Below are 17,578 nucleotides of genomic sequence, written 5' to 3'. Positions count from 1 at the left end.
AGATATGAGGCTTGTGTTGTGCTGTCCACCTCCTGCCACCTCCCGGCCCACAGGGTCCAGGACAGCTCCCGCCTTCTCACTCCGCAGCTGCGTTGCCTCCCTAATCGCACAGGTGGGGACGTGCGTCTCTGGGCTTTTCTCCCTGAAGGAAATGGCCTTCGAGAAAGCTCCACACCTCACTACCACCAGGAGCCTCACCACCCCCAGAAGCCTCACTTCTCTGACTGTCATCATCGTCTTTGCTCCCGTTCCCACACCAGCCCGCTGTGCCCCGCAGAGCCACGGGCATCCCTACCAGCCTGGTAGGGGAGGATTCTCCCCAGCAAACGCAGATCAGAGGACAAGGTTGTTCAAAATCTCAAAAACCTGAAATTTGTTCTGTGTAAAGCAAAAATAAAAAAACTGCATGCACCGAGGGAAAAAGCAGGCGGTAGAAATTGTGGAACAATTTGCCTCCAGATAGTGGTGGGGAATAACTTTTGCCAGGCGTGGGGTGCGGGGAGCAGGATGGATCCGTGTGATTTTTCTCTCGGCGTAAAGTTGTTATGTCAATAACATCTTATTCTGCAGTCCTAAAGTAATAAATAAAACATGTACAGCTCGGAATAAATTGAGAGCATGCCGCCTTTCCGTTCACGGTCTTTTAAAGCCTCGGGTGAGTGACATCAGCAGCTTTTTCATTTTCTAATCCAGAGCTTTTAATTTTTTCTACCTCCCCCCCCCCCCCCCATCAAAGAACCCACATTTTAGCCCGGAGCAGATCTACAGGGGCCCTTTTTCCCATCTGTCTGCTTTGCTAGCACCTCTTTTAAATTGCGTTTAGCTTTGATCCTCTCCGGAGACCGTGCCCTACGGGGACAGACGGCGGGCGTGGAGAGGTTGGCATCGGTGGGTGCCATGTGGCGCCATGGTGTTGCTTTGGCTGCTGTGTTCTCCGCTCGTGGGAAGACTCCTGTGCCTCCATCGTTCCCTGGAGTTGCTCTGCTGCCCACACGTGGCCCCTGGGACTTGCTCCTCTTCCTGTGGGGCTCCCTGGGCTGCCGGAAGGAATTCCTCACCCCGCTTTCTGTTGTGTTAGGATTTTCTTGATCTTTTTAAAAACGAATTGTCAGTTACCATGGTTGTCCAGCTTTGGAGGGTACAGTGTTCCTGCACCACGCCCACCACTGATGTGAGCTCAGGCGTTTTAGAGGGGTGCTCATGCTGTCAGTCTTCCCAGGTACCCCCGGGCATACTCATGCTTGCTCTCCCCTCAACCTTCCCCCCTCCATGTCCCTGGTGATTACCCCCAGGGCTGCCCGTCTCCTGGCACATGTTGGGTACTTACTGCAGGCGTTTATTGGGCCCCTTTTGTCTCCAAGAGTCTGCTGGGCGCTGCGTGAAGAGCAGATGGTCACTGATTCGCAGCTTCAGGGCATTCTGACCCTGGGGTAACAGCGACAATGAGCAGAAAAGGGGATCTGGTGGTCTTCTTTGGGGACTTCCAGTGTTTTCAGGGTGGGTCCAAAGATACCATCCTTGCGGGGGGAAATTCAGCTTGTTGGCTTTGCTTTTTCCCAGAGTCGAAGCAGCATCAGGGAGATCACAGGGATAAGATAAAGTCACCTATTTAATTTTTCCCCCAGACTCAAATTTCTGCCACCATTTCCCTTTGATTTTGAATAAGGTCCAATCTCTTGTTTACTTGTGATTCCGGAGGTGTCTCTTCCTGCTTGGCCCCCTGCTCGCTCGCCCACACGGGAGGTCCTCTTCCTCAACCTCGTCCCTTTTGTCCTTGGTCCATCCTGCCCGTAGTTCCGGTACGTGTTTGTGTGTGTTTACGGCCCTGGACTCTGGCAGTTACCTCAAACCCCAGGCTCCAGCCAAGCACAGCTTCCTCTCTCAGAACTGCATTCCCTCTGGCTTCCATTGGGGAATTTGACCTACCCCTGCAGGCTCAAGGGCAGGAAGGCACTGTTTCCTTCCTGGAATTCCCAGGAGCCAGCTCCTCAGAGTTCCTCCTGAACCCCAGCTGGCCCCCAGCTCCCTCCTCCCTCCTCCCCGGCCCCCTCCTGGGTCCTAGTTGTCATCTTCTCTGACATCACTTCCTTCCCGAGGAGTCTCCGGCAGTCTCTCCCCACCCCCTCGTCTTCCCTCTGTTGTGATGACCACGGGTCCCCCACACTCTTGGCCTGGGTGCCTGTACACATGGCCACAGTATCCACGGACAGGCCATGGCGCTTGCCTGTGTCTCAGCAGAGGCCAAGCTCTCCCGAAATGGTGCACACAGACCCCTGCCATGGGCTTGTACACTTTGACCAGGGAGCCCACAAGCATCTGGCTGAGTACTCTGTGGGGCCTAGGCACAGGATGCCGGTGGACAGTTCTGGGGGTGTGACCTGGGGGCTCCTCCCCTGCCTGCAGGCAAGTCTTCCCTCTGGCGCCTGCCTTGGTCCCACCACAACCAGGATGACCCACCTGCAGTGCAGTCTGCTCCCATCGTTCAGCTCTCCTGTCTCCTTAGGGTCCTGGGGCTGGACTCCAAAAGTTCTAAAAGTGACTTAACAGGGCCCTTGGTCATCTGGCCCCCAGCTGACTCCTCCAGCCTCCTCTGTCTCTTCTCCCCAGGCATGCTGCCTACTCTGTCCCGAGCAACTCAGCTGGTGGGGCAGGTGTCTTCTGCGGCCAAAATTTTCACACCCAGCGATGCACAGGGGTTACTCCTGGCTCATGCACTCAGGAATTACTCCTGGCGGTGCTCGGGGGACCATACAGGATGCTGGGAATCGAACCCAGGTCAGCCGTGTGCAATGCAAACGCCCTACCCACTGTGCTATCACTCCAGCCCCCTCTGCGGCCAAGATTTGCCTCCCCATTTTTGCGCAGAAGTCTCGTCTGGTTCCTGAAGGATGGAGTTAGACCTTCTCCCCACCTTTTATGGAGCACGGAAGGCAGGTCACAGCAGGAGCACCTGTTGAACTGCGTCTTTTCTCCTAAACGCCGGTTTCAGGAAGAATGAGGACAGACTTGTAAGGTTTCTGTAACAGGATCGCCCAGACGACAGCACGGCATCCTCTTTCATCCACGTCTCTGGCTATCCTGCCCGTCCTGACCAAAATCACTCCCTGCCACTAAGCACTCTGCCCCTTTGGGCCAGGAGTGTATCTTGTTCATTGTGTTCCCCTCCAAACTCGACCTGAACTGGGTCGGCTTCACCAGCTGCTTTCAGGACCACTGTGCCTCAACTTAGAAAAACAATGCTATGAATATAAAACTTAATGTTGCGTTGGTAGTCGACGAGACTAGGAAGTTACAGTGCGATTCACAACATTGTCAAGTCCAGATTTTGAGTGCGTCTGCCATGCCAGCACGTCCGAAGCTCAGAAGGAAAAGTATTTGCTTTCCAGCTGGGTTCGAGCCCAGCTCTCCTCTCAGAAATCGCCTGATGGCATTGAGGTATTACCTGTCTCCTGCTCGAGCTTCGACTCCCTCATCTGTAAACTGAGAGTGTTGCGCTCGCTTTGCAAACAATTACAAGGACGAGAGGTTTATGAAAGCCCCTGCCAGAATGCCTGGCACTCGGTGGTTGCTGTATGAATTTTAAGTCATTTTTGCATCCGCTCCAACAATGCTGTCATTACTGAAACGTTTCTGGAATTTCTCGTTGGAAATGGTTTGCAGCGGTGCGACCGCGGACCATCAGAATGTCACAAAGGGAGAAGTTTTTCTTCTTGGAGAATGTGTTTGATTTTGACAAACAGCTTGGTACGGAACGCACGATCTAAGATGGTTAATACCATTTTTGATGTTTAAAAGAATGGAGCCTGATTGTAATGAGATTTCCTTTTGTAGTATCTAAACAGGCTCGCCTTGGGGCTCTCTCGCACGGTCTTCCCTGCTCTTCACAAGCAGCCTCCCATTTGGCACATTCAATTCTGGGAATTAATGATCAAAAAAAAAATCTTTTGATTTTGAGTAACACTTTGATAAATTCAGAATTGGTAAGCTCGAGAGAGCTGAGGTCTTTGTTAGTATTCTTCATCACGAGGCAGCTATGAAAATTTCACTTCCAGCACAGGGGCAGGAAAATACGAGGGGACCCTCCCAGTCCACTCCAGCCCCTTCTAGCTGTTTTCTTCCTTCTCTGCGGACCTGGGAGATTAGAGCAGGAGATGCGGGCAGGATGCATGTTCTCAGGGACCACCCAATAGAGCTGGGGGGTGGGGTGTGGAGCTGCACCCCACTTGGAGGGTCATATGGTGTTAGGGGTTTAGTTGGGGCTTCCACATGCGAAGCATGTCCAGAGATGGGCCCCTAGCCTGGTTCCCATCTTGTCCTCTCCCCATGCTCACCCCCCAATACGTACTAGCCCCCCAACACCACCTTCCCCCCACCTCCCCCCCTCCAGCTTTCTTAGGGAAGCCCTGAGGGCTGTGGGAAGGTCCTACAGGGTGTGTTTGTGAGGTCGGTGACAGGATGCACAGGGTAATCCCATGTTTGAAAAACTGGGAAGCAAGGTCTTGGCTGAGTACTGGTAAGGGGTGGCCAGAAGCACACCCCAAGGTAGCCTGGAAGCTAGGTTTGGGGATTAGCCAGGCCAGAGAGGACAGTGACAGGGCCTAGGTCACTTCAGAACCCCTAATCTTGGAGCTGGTAGTGTCATCAGAAGGTGAAAAACATCATGGAGCCCAGGTATAAAGGGCTGCTGTGTGTTGGCTTTGCGTGTTTGACTCGCTTGTGCCCCGGACGGGGTACCTCATCTTTGTGTGTACTCATGGTGTGGGTATGTGTTTATCTTTTCATGTGTGTGTGAGTTCATGGTGTGTGTGTGTGTGTGTTTGTGTTTATGGTGTGTCTGTGTGTGTTTATGGTATGTCTGTGTATATTTATGGTGTATCTGTGTGTTTATGGTATGTGTATTTATGGTGTGTGTGTTTATGGTGTGCCTGTGTGTGTGTTTATGGTGTGCCTGTGTTTGTGTCTGTGTGTGTATGCTTATGATGTGTGCATGTGTGTTTATGGTGTGTGTATTTATGGTATGTGTGTATGTGTCTGTGGTGTGTCTGTGTGTGTGTTTATGGTATGTGTGTATTTGTGGTGTGTGTGTGTGTGTGTGTTGACATTAGGACAGTCATGGACAGTGAGTGTGGAAGAAGAGGAAGTGGAGCAGTGGCTCCTGGGTATGGTGGTGCCGGCATCTCTCCTGACATCCTGTGCCCTGGGCGTGGTCACTCCGGCGGGTGTGGACTGAGCCCAGGAGGAAAGTCCCATGTGGGCTTCGCTGCCAGGAGCTGCCCTGGGCTGGCATGCAGGGCTGGCGTGTGGTGTAATGGGCACTGAGTGCCCATGAGCCGCTCCCGGGTTTCCTGGGCAGCAGGACAATGCTATGGGCATTTCTGATGAAGCCGAGCTCAGGGCTCTTCCCCGCTGGCCACAAAGGGGTATCCCAGGGGTTGTTCCTAGGCAGGAAACAAAAGTTCATGTTTATTCCTTTTAGTTCAACCCTAAAGAGCAAAATCAACACCAACGTTGATGGCCTCTCTAAAGGAGTTCTTGAAAGAAGGGAAATGACCCTTTTTCTTTTTGTTTTGTTCGGTGGCCACAGCGACTCCTCTATGGCCTTATTCTGTACTCAGGGATCACTGCTGCTGGGGTTCAGGGGATGTATTTGATGCCAGCGAGGACACTGGGGTTGGTCAGGGGCAGAACAAATGCCTCCCCGCTGTACTGTCTCTCCAGCCTCCGCTATTACTTCTTTCCTCTAGATTGTTGGTTCTCTTGACAGGCTGTTGGTTTCCTTAGCTGTTAACCATGTGGAATTTCCCATCTTAGCAGTGCACTTGAATGGACTTTTTTTTTTTTTTAATTTGTTATTGAATCACTGTGAGATACAGTTACGAAGCTTTCATGTTTGAGTTTCAGTCACACAATGATCAAACACATTTTCCACCACCAAGATCCCCAGTATCCCTTCCTATCCCAACCCTTTCCCTGCCTGTGTGGCAGACAATTTCTACAATACTCTCTCTCTACTTTGATTACATTGAATGGAGTCTTACAAGGAGAAGGTTCCAGAGGCTTGGGCAGACAGCCATTTTAAGTGCCCTTGTATAAATGGCATAAACAACATAGACCTCTTCATATTAAAAATTGGGCTTTCTGGGGGCTGGAGTGATAGTACAGTGGGTAGGATGTTTGTCTTGCACGCGCTCAACCCGGGTTCAATTCCCAGCATCCCATATGGTTCTTTGAGCTTCGCCAGGAGTAATTCCTGAGTGCATGAGCCAGGAGTAACCCCTGTGCATCGCCAGGTGTGACCCAAAAAGAAAATAAATAAATAAATAAATAAATAAAAAGAGGGCTTTCTGGTTGAAAGTCTTCTATTTTATACAAAGTTGCCAATGCCAAAATCTTCGTAGGGAGTTTGCCTTACAAGCGGCCAACATGGCTGACCCAAGTTCGATTCCTCCGCCCCTCTCGGAGAGCCCGGCAAGCTACCGAGAGGATCTCGCCCACACGGCAGAGCCTGGCAAGCTACCCGTGACGTATTCGATATGCCAAACACAGTAACAACAAGTCTCATGATGGAGACGTTACTGGGCCCGCTCATATAATTGAGCATCCAAAAACTGATATAAAAAAGAAATATAGGAAAAGTATGGTAATAGCAGAGTTAACTCACCACATGTTTATTTCTGACCTGTGGATTTCTCTGGGGTAAGAATGCAGGTGAGAGGCGTGGGACCTCCGTAGCCCCTGTGCCAAGTGACCACAGACAGAGTCATTTGCATGCAGTGTTATTACCTCACAGTGCGTGGTGGGTTCTGAGTCCTGGTCTGTAAGGGAGAGCTCATCCTTTTTCCTTCCCAGATTCTAAAAGGTTTCCACATCGCTGACTGTAGGTTGACACTGTTTTGTCCTTCCTGCACAGCCTCAGGTAGTTTTAGATTCATTGGGTTGCCCCCACCACAGTGCTCCCATTCCTCTGTGTTTATTTGTAACTTCTTTCTTTGTGCTCTGTTGACTTAGAAATATTGTCTTTCTCTTCTCCTTAAGTCCTTTGCATAGTTTATTCAGAGCAGTGTCCTTTTCGTATGGACACAAGAAGACAGTATCTGCTGTGCTTTTCTAATGTGACTCTCAGTGTTATTTTCCTCCTGAGCATCTGTTCTCTAGGCCTAAGCCTCAGCTGCCCTTCCTAGCGCCCCCAAAAGCAGGGTCCCAAAGTGGGACTGGATGGAACCAGGGCAAGCGGTAAGCTATGTGCTACCCTGGCATTGAGATGGGCCTGGCCAATGTGCCATAATGCTTAACTATAAGTTAAGAGCTTGATCATGGACAAATGCTGTCATGATCCAAAAAGTAATAACTAGATTCGGACCCTGCTAGGGTTAGGAAAGATTAATCTGGCCTGAGCTCTGTAGTCTTGATTCTGTGGCAAGATGTTCCCAGGAGAGCTGCCCTACAAGCCTCAATGTATCTTTTACTGTGTCCATACAAAAATAACTAATATTAAGATGTTGAAAGAGTTATTGGACTAAGGAAAGGAGAAAAACACCTTAGGAGTTATTTAGCCTTGGGCAGTCAGGAAGGGCTTTGGAATACCTTTTAGGTGGTGTTCCCTTTGAACTTGGTGGACCCTCAGGAAGGACTTTCTTATGTTGATTTGGCTACCAGACTGGGTGCAGTGCCAGCCCAGAGTGCTGAGGAGCTGGAAAGAGAGCGAGGAGAGAGAGCAGGGTAGCAAGATGGACCATGTAGAGGAAGGGGAACAGAGAGAGAAGAATGTAGAAGAAGAATACAGGAGCAGGCACGTGGAGAGAGAGAGAGAGAGAGAGAGAGAGAGAGTGCCCAGGCTGTGAGATGGAGTGCAGAGAGATGAGCGGGAGAGACAGGAGGAGACGGGAATGAGGGGAGAGTGAGACTAGAATGGGAGGTTCAGAGAGACTGGGGCAGGCGCGTGGGGAGAATGGAATAAAAGCCATCTGATCAATCAACTGGCTTGGCCCTCATTTCCTCCACCGTCTGCCCCATGGCCCTGGACCGTCCTGGCAGGGGGAGTGGCCCGACTCTGAACGTGGGCAGCTAGGGGAAGAGCTGTTGAGGGGCCCCCCTGGCCGCCCCTAAAGAATTTTACACCTGACCAGCCACCTTCTCCTCTCTTCAGGACCAACCATCCTGCATCTTTCCTAGGTGCTTTTCATTTCTCTTATAACTGGAGACCTTGGTGTATAGATGTATGTACCCATCATGTATATGCTACACTATTCCAAAAGTCTGTTACCAACCAACCATTACCCTCCATTTGATTGTTTTCACCCGGGCCCTCAAACTTCACCCCCCAGTTTGTAAATGGTCACACCTGAGGTAGATCATAGCCTGAAAAGTTTTGGCCACACCCAGTGGTGCTCAGGGCTTACTCCTATCCCTGGCGAGCTCAGGGGCCCATATGGGATGCCAGGGATTGAACCCCAGTTGGTGCATACAAGGTAAACACCCTTCTCACTGTACTCTCACGCCGGCCTGCAGCCTGAAAAGCTCTAGTCAGGACCCTTGTAATTGTATCAAGCCCACCCGAGGAATCCAGACTCACGCCCTCCTGTGATCCTAAGCCTCACCGTGACAGTCTAATTATTATTATTATTAATTTTGACCAAAATTTGGGCTGGAATGATAGCCCTGTGGGTAGGGTGTTTGCCTTGCACGCAGCCGACCCAGGTTCAATTCCTCCGTCCCTCTCGGAGAGCCTGGCAAGCGACCGAGAGTTTCTTGCCTGCACAGCAGAGCCTGACAAGCTCCCTGTGGCATATTCGATATGCCAAACACAGTAACAACAAGTCTCACAATGGAGACGTTACTGGGCCCGCTCGAGCAAATCGATGAACAATGGGAGGACAGTGACAGTGACCGATTAATTTTGGCCAAAAACATAACGTATCCGAGGTCTGAGGCTTATTAGGACATCGACATCTAGCAGAGAGGACAGTCCATTGCCTCCCGTAATACAGAAATCCTGACACGGGGTGTCACTCAGAATCAGTTTTCAGATGTGCCCCTGATTTGTTTCATGTTCTCAAGAAACGTTCTATGGGGCATTTTATAGGGACGAGTGGCACAGTTTAAAAGATGCATCATTCTGTCTCTGTGGGCTTGACCTTGCTGGGGAAGCTGATGTTCCTCTCTCTGTTTCCTTTCTAGTGATAACCTGCTGAGGAGAGCGGCCTGCCAGGAAGCTCAGGTATGAACCCGAAACCTGCTTTATCTCCATGGCAAAGGCTATCTGGCACACACCTGGCACTGGGTTGTTTTTTTTTTTTTAGAAATTTCCCCCCACTGGCAAGCTACCCGTAACGTATTTGATCTGCCAAACACAGTAACAAGTCTCACAATGTTACTGCGCTCTCTCGAGCAAATCGATGAAGAACGAGAGGACAGTGACAGTGACAGTGATTTGGGGATGAATCAGGCCGAGAGCTCACTCGGAATGGAATGTGAGGAAGTGAAATTGCCAGTGGGAGGCTGCTCCCCCCGTCCACTCCCCGTTAGACCTGTTCACTTCTGAGTCAGCCCGGGAACCAAGGCCTGGACGGGAGCACAGACTGGGAGTCCGGTCTTGCTTGCACTTTGTCCCCAGCCATCAGACTCGGCCCTGACTCTGCTCTTCAGACTGTCTGTCCAGAGCAGGCACCATGCGTGGGAGTCCAACTCCCTCCACCTGGACCCGGGCTTTTGTGCCCACCCCGTCCTGGCCCTGCCCGCCTCGGTCAGTCACCTTTCCGGGCCTGTGGGCTGAAGGGCATCCGTGGCTCTTACCTCCACATTTGCAGTCTTGCCTGGCAGATATACCTGTGGTCGAGCCGTCTCCCCTCGAGGATCCCAGTGAGCTGCAGGGGCGAGGGGTGCCCGAGGAGAGCCGCAGGCTCAGGGAGCACAGAGCCAGCCCTGGGGGACCCCCTGCCAACTGGCAACAGATACTGTGAATAGACCCCCCCCTCCTTAGCGTGCAACAGCTCCAACTCTGTGTTTTGAGAACTTGCCTTTGTAGGTGGCTCTAAATGGTTTGGGAAGTTCATTTCAAAGAAATATTCGTGCTCATTTCAAGGTGAATCTGGCTCCAGCCCAGTTTTCCAGCAGTAACTGCAGACTCCTGTGGGGAAGGAGCCTTTTCTCCCTCCTCTCAGAAGTCGCAGTGGGCTGGAGCGATAGCACAGCGGGGAGGGCGCTTGCCTTGCAAACAGCCAACCCGGGTTCAATCCCCAGCAACCCATAGGGTACCTGGAGCAAGTCCAGGAATGATTCCTCAGTGCAGAGCTACGAGTAACCCCTGAGCATCACTGGGTGTGACCAAGAACAAATAAAAAAAAGTCACAGTCACTGGGCTGGCCCTCTCTTGTTGGAAGCAGCGCTTCCATCTGTCCTATATTTCCAGTTCTTAGAACTTTAAGAGGGCTGGAGTGATAGCACAGCAGGTAGGGCGTTTGCCTTACGTGTGGCCGACCCGGGTTCGATTCCCAGCATCCCATATGGTCCCCTGAGCACCACCAGGAATAATTCCTGAGTGCATAAGCCAGGAGTAACCCCTGTGCAGCACCGGGTGTGACCCCCCCAAAAAATAAATAAAAAAGAAGTTTGAGAGCCCACGGGGGTCAGACCCAGGCCTCCTGGGGATGATGTGGTATTTTGGAAGCCCGTGGTGCCAGGGGTCAAAGCCAGGCCTGCCAGCAAGGCATGTGCTCCAGCCTCTGCTCGCTTCAGCCCCGTTACTATTTTCATAAGTATAGAGGTGTGAGGATTTATTGGTAACACAAAGATAAGCTTTGGTAATAAGATGGAGAAAGAGATTATACTCCGAAATTCAAAGACAAATGGATTTAAACTTTCTTTCTGACAGACTATGGCTTTACTAGTCATGTATCTCATAGAGAAAAGAAAATTATTTCAGTACTTGAATCAGGTTTTCTTAAATTATTACAGTACAAAATCCAGCTTGTTATCATTAATGGCCTGTGAATTTTGGGTATTTTTAATCAATATGAAATCATGAGAGACTTTTTTATTTTTGTTCCCAGAGTAGATACCATTTTTTGCTAGAAGTAATTTTTTTCCCAGAACATATGAATATATGTCATCACTAATGGAATAAACGGACCTTAATGGAAACTTTTCTTGCCTCTCTTTCAGGTGTTTGGCAACCAGCTCATTCCTCCCAATGCACAAGTGAAGAAAGCCACCGTCTTTCTCAACCCTGCAGCTTGCAAAGGGTAAGCTCCATCTGACAGCTTCGGGGCCTGGCTTCCAAGGGAGGGAAAGGTCGGGACCTCAGGCAGCTGGTGGGACTGTGGGAACTGGAAGCACTACGGCCAGTCCCCCCTAGAGACAAGATGCCCTGGCGGCCCCAGAAGAACAGTTAGTGAGACACAACTCACATCTCACACAGTGCGCGCGCGCACACACTCACACACACACACACACACACACACACACACACACACATACACACACACAGAGTAGTTCTCAGTCAGGGAGACAGAATCCCTTGCCAGCCCAGAAAGTATAGTGAGGCAAAACTAGTGAGCTCTTTCTCTCTCTCTCTCTCTCTATCTCTCTCTCTCTCTCTCTCTCTCTCTCACACACACACACACACTCACACACAAACATACTCTCTCCCTTCTCTATCTCACAATTCCTTTTCTTACACACACTCCCTTTCACACACACACAAACACACACTCTCTCTCTCACACACACATACTCTCTCCCTTCTCTCTCTCACACACAATTCTCTTTCTTACACACACTCCCTTTCACACGCACACACAGACACACAGATACACACCCACTCTCTCTCTCTCTTTCTCACACACACACACACACACACACGCACAGTAGTTCTCAGCCAGGGAGACAGAATCCCTTGGCAGCCCAGAAAGTATTGCCTTCCCTATCTCACACAATTCTCTTTCTTACACACACAGACACATACTCTCTCACACACTCACACACATAGACAGATACACACCCACTCTCTCTCTCTCACTCTCTCTCTCTCACACACATACTCTCTCCCTTCTCTCTCTCACACATACACTCTCCCTTCTCTCTCTCTCACATACAATTCCTTTTCTTACATGCACTCCCTCTCATACGCACACACAGACACACACTCTCTTTCTCACACACTCACACACATAGATACACACACTCTCACTCTCTCTCTCTCACACACACACATGCACACACACACACACACACACACACACTCCTGGTAGTGCACAGCCAGGGTTTACTGTTTACTTCTGGCCCTGGTCCAGGGATCACTCCTACAAGGCTCAGGGGCTATATGGGATGCTGGGGATGGAACCCGGGTTAGCTGTCGATTCAGCTGTGGGCAAGGCAGGTACCCTCCCCACTGTGCTCTCTCCCCTGCCCTGAGACAGAGCTCTTAAGCTGACTGAGTCTAACTGGGCTGAACAGTCATTCCAGAACTCTTCAGCGAGTTGCCTCTGCTTGGCGGCAGCCTCCGTGGCAGGGTGGCCTCGGGAGTGGCTTTGCTCCAGCTGCTGGCTGGCGATCTAGGAGGCGGTTGCAGTCTCAGGATTCTACATGGCCGAGCGTGCTGGGGACTGGGGTGTCGGGACCATTCCTTCCTGAAGAGGTGCCCTGTGAGCTTGGGAAGCACACTCGCGCCCCCCGCGCCCAGGGGTGTGACCCAGGGCAAGGGCCCCCCCGCCCCCCAGGCACCTCCTCTTGACCCTGTCCCTTTACGGTGAGTGTAATAGGCCCTGGCCCTGTTGGCAGGGAGTGCCCATGGGAAGGGATGACCAGGCAGGGGGCTGGAGGCATGGAAAGCAGTTGGACTTTGGTCAAAAAAATGACCTGTCCATGGTCCTATAGCACAACAGCCGTCCTCGGTGGGGAAGGATGAGGAATGCGGGAGGGTGGGTGTGCGCGGATGGGACCAGGGAAGGAATATTAGGACCCTCAGTCCTTCCTACTCAGTTTTACTGTGAATATTTAAAGAATGCTCTAGTTTATTAAAATTTTCGAAAGGAGCTTTAGCACAGCGGTAGGGCGTTTGCCTTGCGCGCAACCAGCCCGGCTGAGCCGGGTTTGATTCCTCCACCCCTCTTGGAAAGTCTGGCAAGCTACCGAGAGTATCTCCCCCGCAGGGCAAAGCCTGGCAAGCTCCCCGTGACATATTCGATATGCCAAACACAGTAACAACAATTCTCACAATGGAGATGTTACTGGGCCCGCTCAAGCAAATCGATGAACAACAGGAGGACAGTGATTCAGTGATACCATAAGCAAAAATAAAAACAAAATAAAATACATAAATAAATAAATAAATCACTGTCACTGTCGCCCGAGGAGGGCGCAGTTATCACCAGCTGGTGCTGAAAGCGACCACCAACTCTTCCATACCTGCCTCCTCCGGCAGGGCCTGGGGCTCGCCCTGGCCTCATCCACGTTACAACAGTTTCCAAAGACTTGTTGGCGCACTTAGGTGTGAGCTGGGCATGGACCAACCAACATCTGCGTTCGTTTCTGGGGCTGCCCGGTGGATCACCCCCTCGCCATTCTCCTCTCTCCTGGCACAGTGTTCATCACGCCCACTGACTACGTGCTCTCACAATGCGTCAGGATGCCCATCGGTACTGCTGGTTGGGAAGTCTGAGGCCGGTCTGGGCTTGGTCCGGCTGCTGTGTGATGCTATGGGGGGCATTTCCTCAAACCTCAGTTTACTCCTCTGCAAAAGGGGAAGAGGAATGGCTTGATCCTCTAAAATCGCGTAAGGAATAAGGACCTTTGTGATGTGTGTGACACCCCACCCAGGGCGCCGAATGACACATGTTCTGGTGTTGACTGTAAGCATTTTCAAAAAGCCGGGTCAGCGGCTGACCGGAAGATGAGAGCCAAAGCCTTCTCTGCTCGACCCTCCCTGCAGCCCTGCTCCTCCACGGACCTAGGGAGCTGCTGATGTAGGGACTTGCTCACTCTGACAAAGAGACATAGGGTGATGGGTTTTGAAGCTCGGAATTGCCATGCCGAATTCTTCCTTTCCATAGTGTTTTCTCTGTGTGCTTCGTGTTTGTGTGAAGACCATACCAAGCAGGCATGCAGGGGGTGCTCCTAACTCTGTGCTCAGTGGTTGCTTCTGGTGGGCTTTGGGGTTGGCCGTGTGCAAAACAAGTGCCGTAACCCTTGTACAGTCTCTCTGGCCCCTTATAATTATTTACACTTTAGTTTTAGGATCTATTTACATTTCATATTTAAGTATAATGGCATTTTATTTCTTTTTATTTTTAAACATTTTTTAAAAAAATTTTTATTAGTGAAACACCATGAGGTACAGTTGTAGACTTACAAATTTTTGTGCTTGGGTTTAAGTTATACAATGATCGAATACCCATCCCTCCACCAGTGCCCATTCTCTACCAACAATGATCCCAGTATCCCTCCCACTGCCCCCCCCCCAGTCCCACCCTACCTCTGTGACGGGGTTTTTCCCTTTTGTTCTCTCTCTCCTTTTGGGTGTTGTGGTTTGCAAAAGAGGCATTGAGTGGCAATCATGTTCACTCTATAGTCTACTCCTATCCTGGAAGGATCCTCCCAACACCCTTTATTGGGTGCTCCCTTCTCTATCTGAGCTGCCTTTTCCCCTAGCATGTGTGGCTGGCCTCCAAGCCATGGAGTGAACCTCCTGATACTTATCTTGGCTATTCTTGCGCCTATTTTGTTACTTTATGTTCCCCAGATGAACACAATCTTTCTATGTCTGTCCCTCTCTTTCTGACTCATTTCACTTAACAGGATACTTTCCATGTAGTACCACTTGTATGTCAATTTCATGACTTCATCTTTTCTAATATAATGGCATTTTAATAGGTGGATGTTCTTGGTTGGTTTGTTTTGCTTGGTTTTGGGGCCCACCTGGCAATGCTCAGGGGTTACCCCTGGCTCTGCACTCAGGAATTACTCCTGGTGGTGCTTGGGGACTATATGGGATGCCAGAAATGGAACCCGAATTGGCTGCATGCAAGGCAGGCGCCTTTCCCGCTGGGCTGTCACACTGCTTGAGGGGGCCCAGCAGTGCCCGGATGGAGCAGGGGTCATCCTGACACAGGTTAATTCTTACTCTAAGATTGCAGCGAAAAAGCATCTTTGCTGAAGTCATCACCCCACTTTAACAAGGCAGACCTCATGCTCGCTTCTAGAAAGGAGCCCCCCACCCCCACCCCCCGAAACTTCCCAGCATCCTTCCTGAAAGTATTCTCTCACCATTTAATTAATTGCATTATTTTTGTCATCTTGGCTCTGCCCTGACACATAATTCATAATTTATCTGGTAGCTATTTAATTATGTAGTACTGGCTTAAAATTACATAAGAGCTTTAATAAATAACTGTTTAGCATTAATAAATAATACGCTAAAGAGTAATTATTTTGTGCGCGCGTGTGAGAAGCTGGAGATTGCTGCGAGTATGCGTGGCTTTAATTTCGCGCAGGTTCTCTCTCGCCCCTAATTCCCGGGTGAATAACACACTTCTTATGGGTCGCTCCTGCTCTCCATCTTTTGTGGATGGCACCCAGGAGGGACTATCGTCCTTGCTTCCCTTTCAGAGATTTCCCGCCCCTCACCCCCCATGGCAGCCCGCGCAGGGGTGGGGAAGGTCTCGACATCCACATGTTCGTTATCCTTCCCCTGTGGGACAGTCTCAGCGCCAGGCTGGTGGGGCTCACACACTGAGTGAGGTCTCCCCTGGGGCCCACCATCCCTGCGGTGTCAGGATGTCCCTCGGTGCTGGGGGGACAAGTGCCCATCTGGGGCTTGTCACCTCGCCCCCCAAGAGGCCAGGGCTGTGCGGTGGCGCCACTCCGGGCCCAAATCTTCCTTCCTGGATAATGTCAGGTGCCCGTCAATTCGCTGCCAGTGAGTCAGAGCACAGATGGAGGCGGCTGATGCAGCCGCGGCCTTCCCTGGATGGATGCAGGCCCCTTCCTGCCCGCCTGACCCACCGACCTAGGCGCTGAGCAGGATGCCACAGCAGTGTTGGGCTGAGCTGGGAAGGGGCGTGAGGGTTCCTGCCATTGTGCTCAGCAGCAGAGCAGAGGCCGGAGGAGGGCTCCCATCTCCCTCTTCTGTGCCCTGGGGGACCCTGGGGTGCTCACCTTCTTCCGGGGTCCGTGGGAAAGTTTCCGTGCGTCTCAGGTACCGTTTTAATTTGTGAGAGGAGGGGGTTCTTGCGGTGTGGCGGTCCGTTGTGGTTACGAACATTGCATCTGCTCTGTGTCAGACTGTGCTCCTCATTACCTCCCTGGGTGTCTCTTCCGCCTCCTAGGGTTACCGAGGCCCCCCGCGGCAGTTCCACATCTGCCTCAGTCTCCCCTGGAGGATACAGTGCCAGACTCCCTGGCATACAAAAGCCCCTCCCTTAGGAGGAGGGCTGCATAGCTGTGGAAGATGATTGGCATAGACAGTTCTGGGTGGCATCGTTTTTGTTCTTCCTGGTCTGTCTGGGGTGACAGTTGGAATATGTGGGTAGAAGACAAATCAGCTGGCGTGTCTCAGTTCTCTGCCACTGGTGGGGGTGCGGGGGAGGGGGTGCCTAGTTCCTTTTTTGCAGCCTCCGTCTGCACCCCTTGGTTCCTTTGCTATGGCTTTGGCCTCCAGAGGTAAATTGGATCAGAGTCCTGATCAGAATGTATCTGATGCTTTTAAGATGAATCTGCTGACTTCCCCAAGGGCCGGTGAACTGCACTGGATATTCCCCCCTGGGCCATGTCCTTCTCCTCCGAAGTCCCATGTCATTAATTTTTCACTTGAGAATGAATTCATCTGAATTAATCCTTAAGCACTGTCTTTCCTTCTCTCTTCCTTTTCTGGTGGTGGTGGGCTATACCTGGCCATGCTCAGGGGACTAATCTGGAGTGGGTGCTTGGAGGTGACCCCTGATGGTGCTCGGGGGACCATGTGGTACCTGATTTGGACTCATGCGATGTTCCAGTATGGGCCTAAATATGCTGAAGTACCTTTGTGTGTGTCAGACATTACCCTGGAGACCCGGGATTCTAGGATTAAAAGGAACTGGGGGAGCTGGGAGACGGTACAGCAGTTTGGGAGTATCCTAAGCATGTGTTGGACCTGGACCTGGGCCTGGTCTCTGGTACCATATGCCCCCCCCCCAACCCCCCCCCCCCCCCCCCGGACACAATGAGGTGGCCTGGAGCATCTCAGCAGACCCACATCTTCAGGCCTTGCATTGAACCACCGGTCTATTTGGCTCAGATTCACTGGTGGGGGGCCCCCCAGGCCAACTGGGGACAGCTCCCCCTTCCAAAGAAAACAATATTTGGGTGTCCATTTTTGCAGACATTCACTCATGCAGAGCAAATGCTCTAACAGTGCAGGCGCACCCCAGGGTCTTGTGAAAACTGTGGATTATCCTAGAGTCATATTAGATTATTTTCCCTTTCCTAGCAGAAATGTAAGCCTTTGTGAAAAAGAACTTTGCTTTATTATTATTTTTTTTCCTCCAGGAGTTTCATTGTAAGTTTAAAATGCAGGAACTGGAGATGCCCTAGCTTCTGAAATCCT

General features: G+C 51.2%; 1 protein-coding gene across 1 annotated transcript in view; it reads left to right on the top strand.

Annotated features, from left to right (window-relative positions):
* The window catches only part of AGK (acylglycerol kinase), a 71,150-nt gene that overhangs the window by 18,731 nt on the left and 34,841 nt on the right, over positions 1-17,578 (top strand). The window contains exons 3-4 of the mRNA XM_056123911.1: positions 9,178-9,217; positions 11,161-11,240. Of these exons, the coding sequence (XP_055979886.1) occupies positions 9,178-9,217; positions 11,161-11,240 (120 nt within the window). The remainder of the gene's footprint in view (positions 1-9,177; positions 9,218-11,160; positions 11,241-17,578) is intronic.

The sequence above is a fragment of the Sorex fumeus genome, unplaced genomic scaffold (genome assembly GCF_029834395.1).
Source record: "Sorex fumeus unplaced genomic scaffold, SorFum_2.1 ptg000048l, whole genome shotgun sequence".
Classification (NCBI taxonomy): domain Eukaryota; kingdom Metazoa; phylum Chordata; class Mammalia; order Eulipotyphla; family Soricidae; genus Sorex; species Sorex fumeus.
Note: the sequence above shows the minus strand (reverse complement) of the source record. Positions and strands in the feature narration are given on the sequence as shown.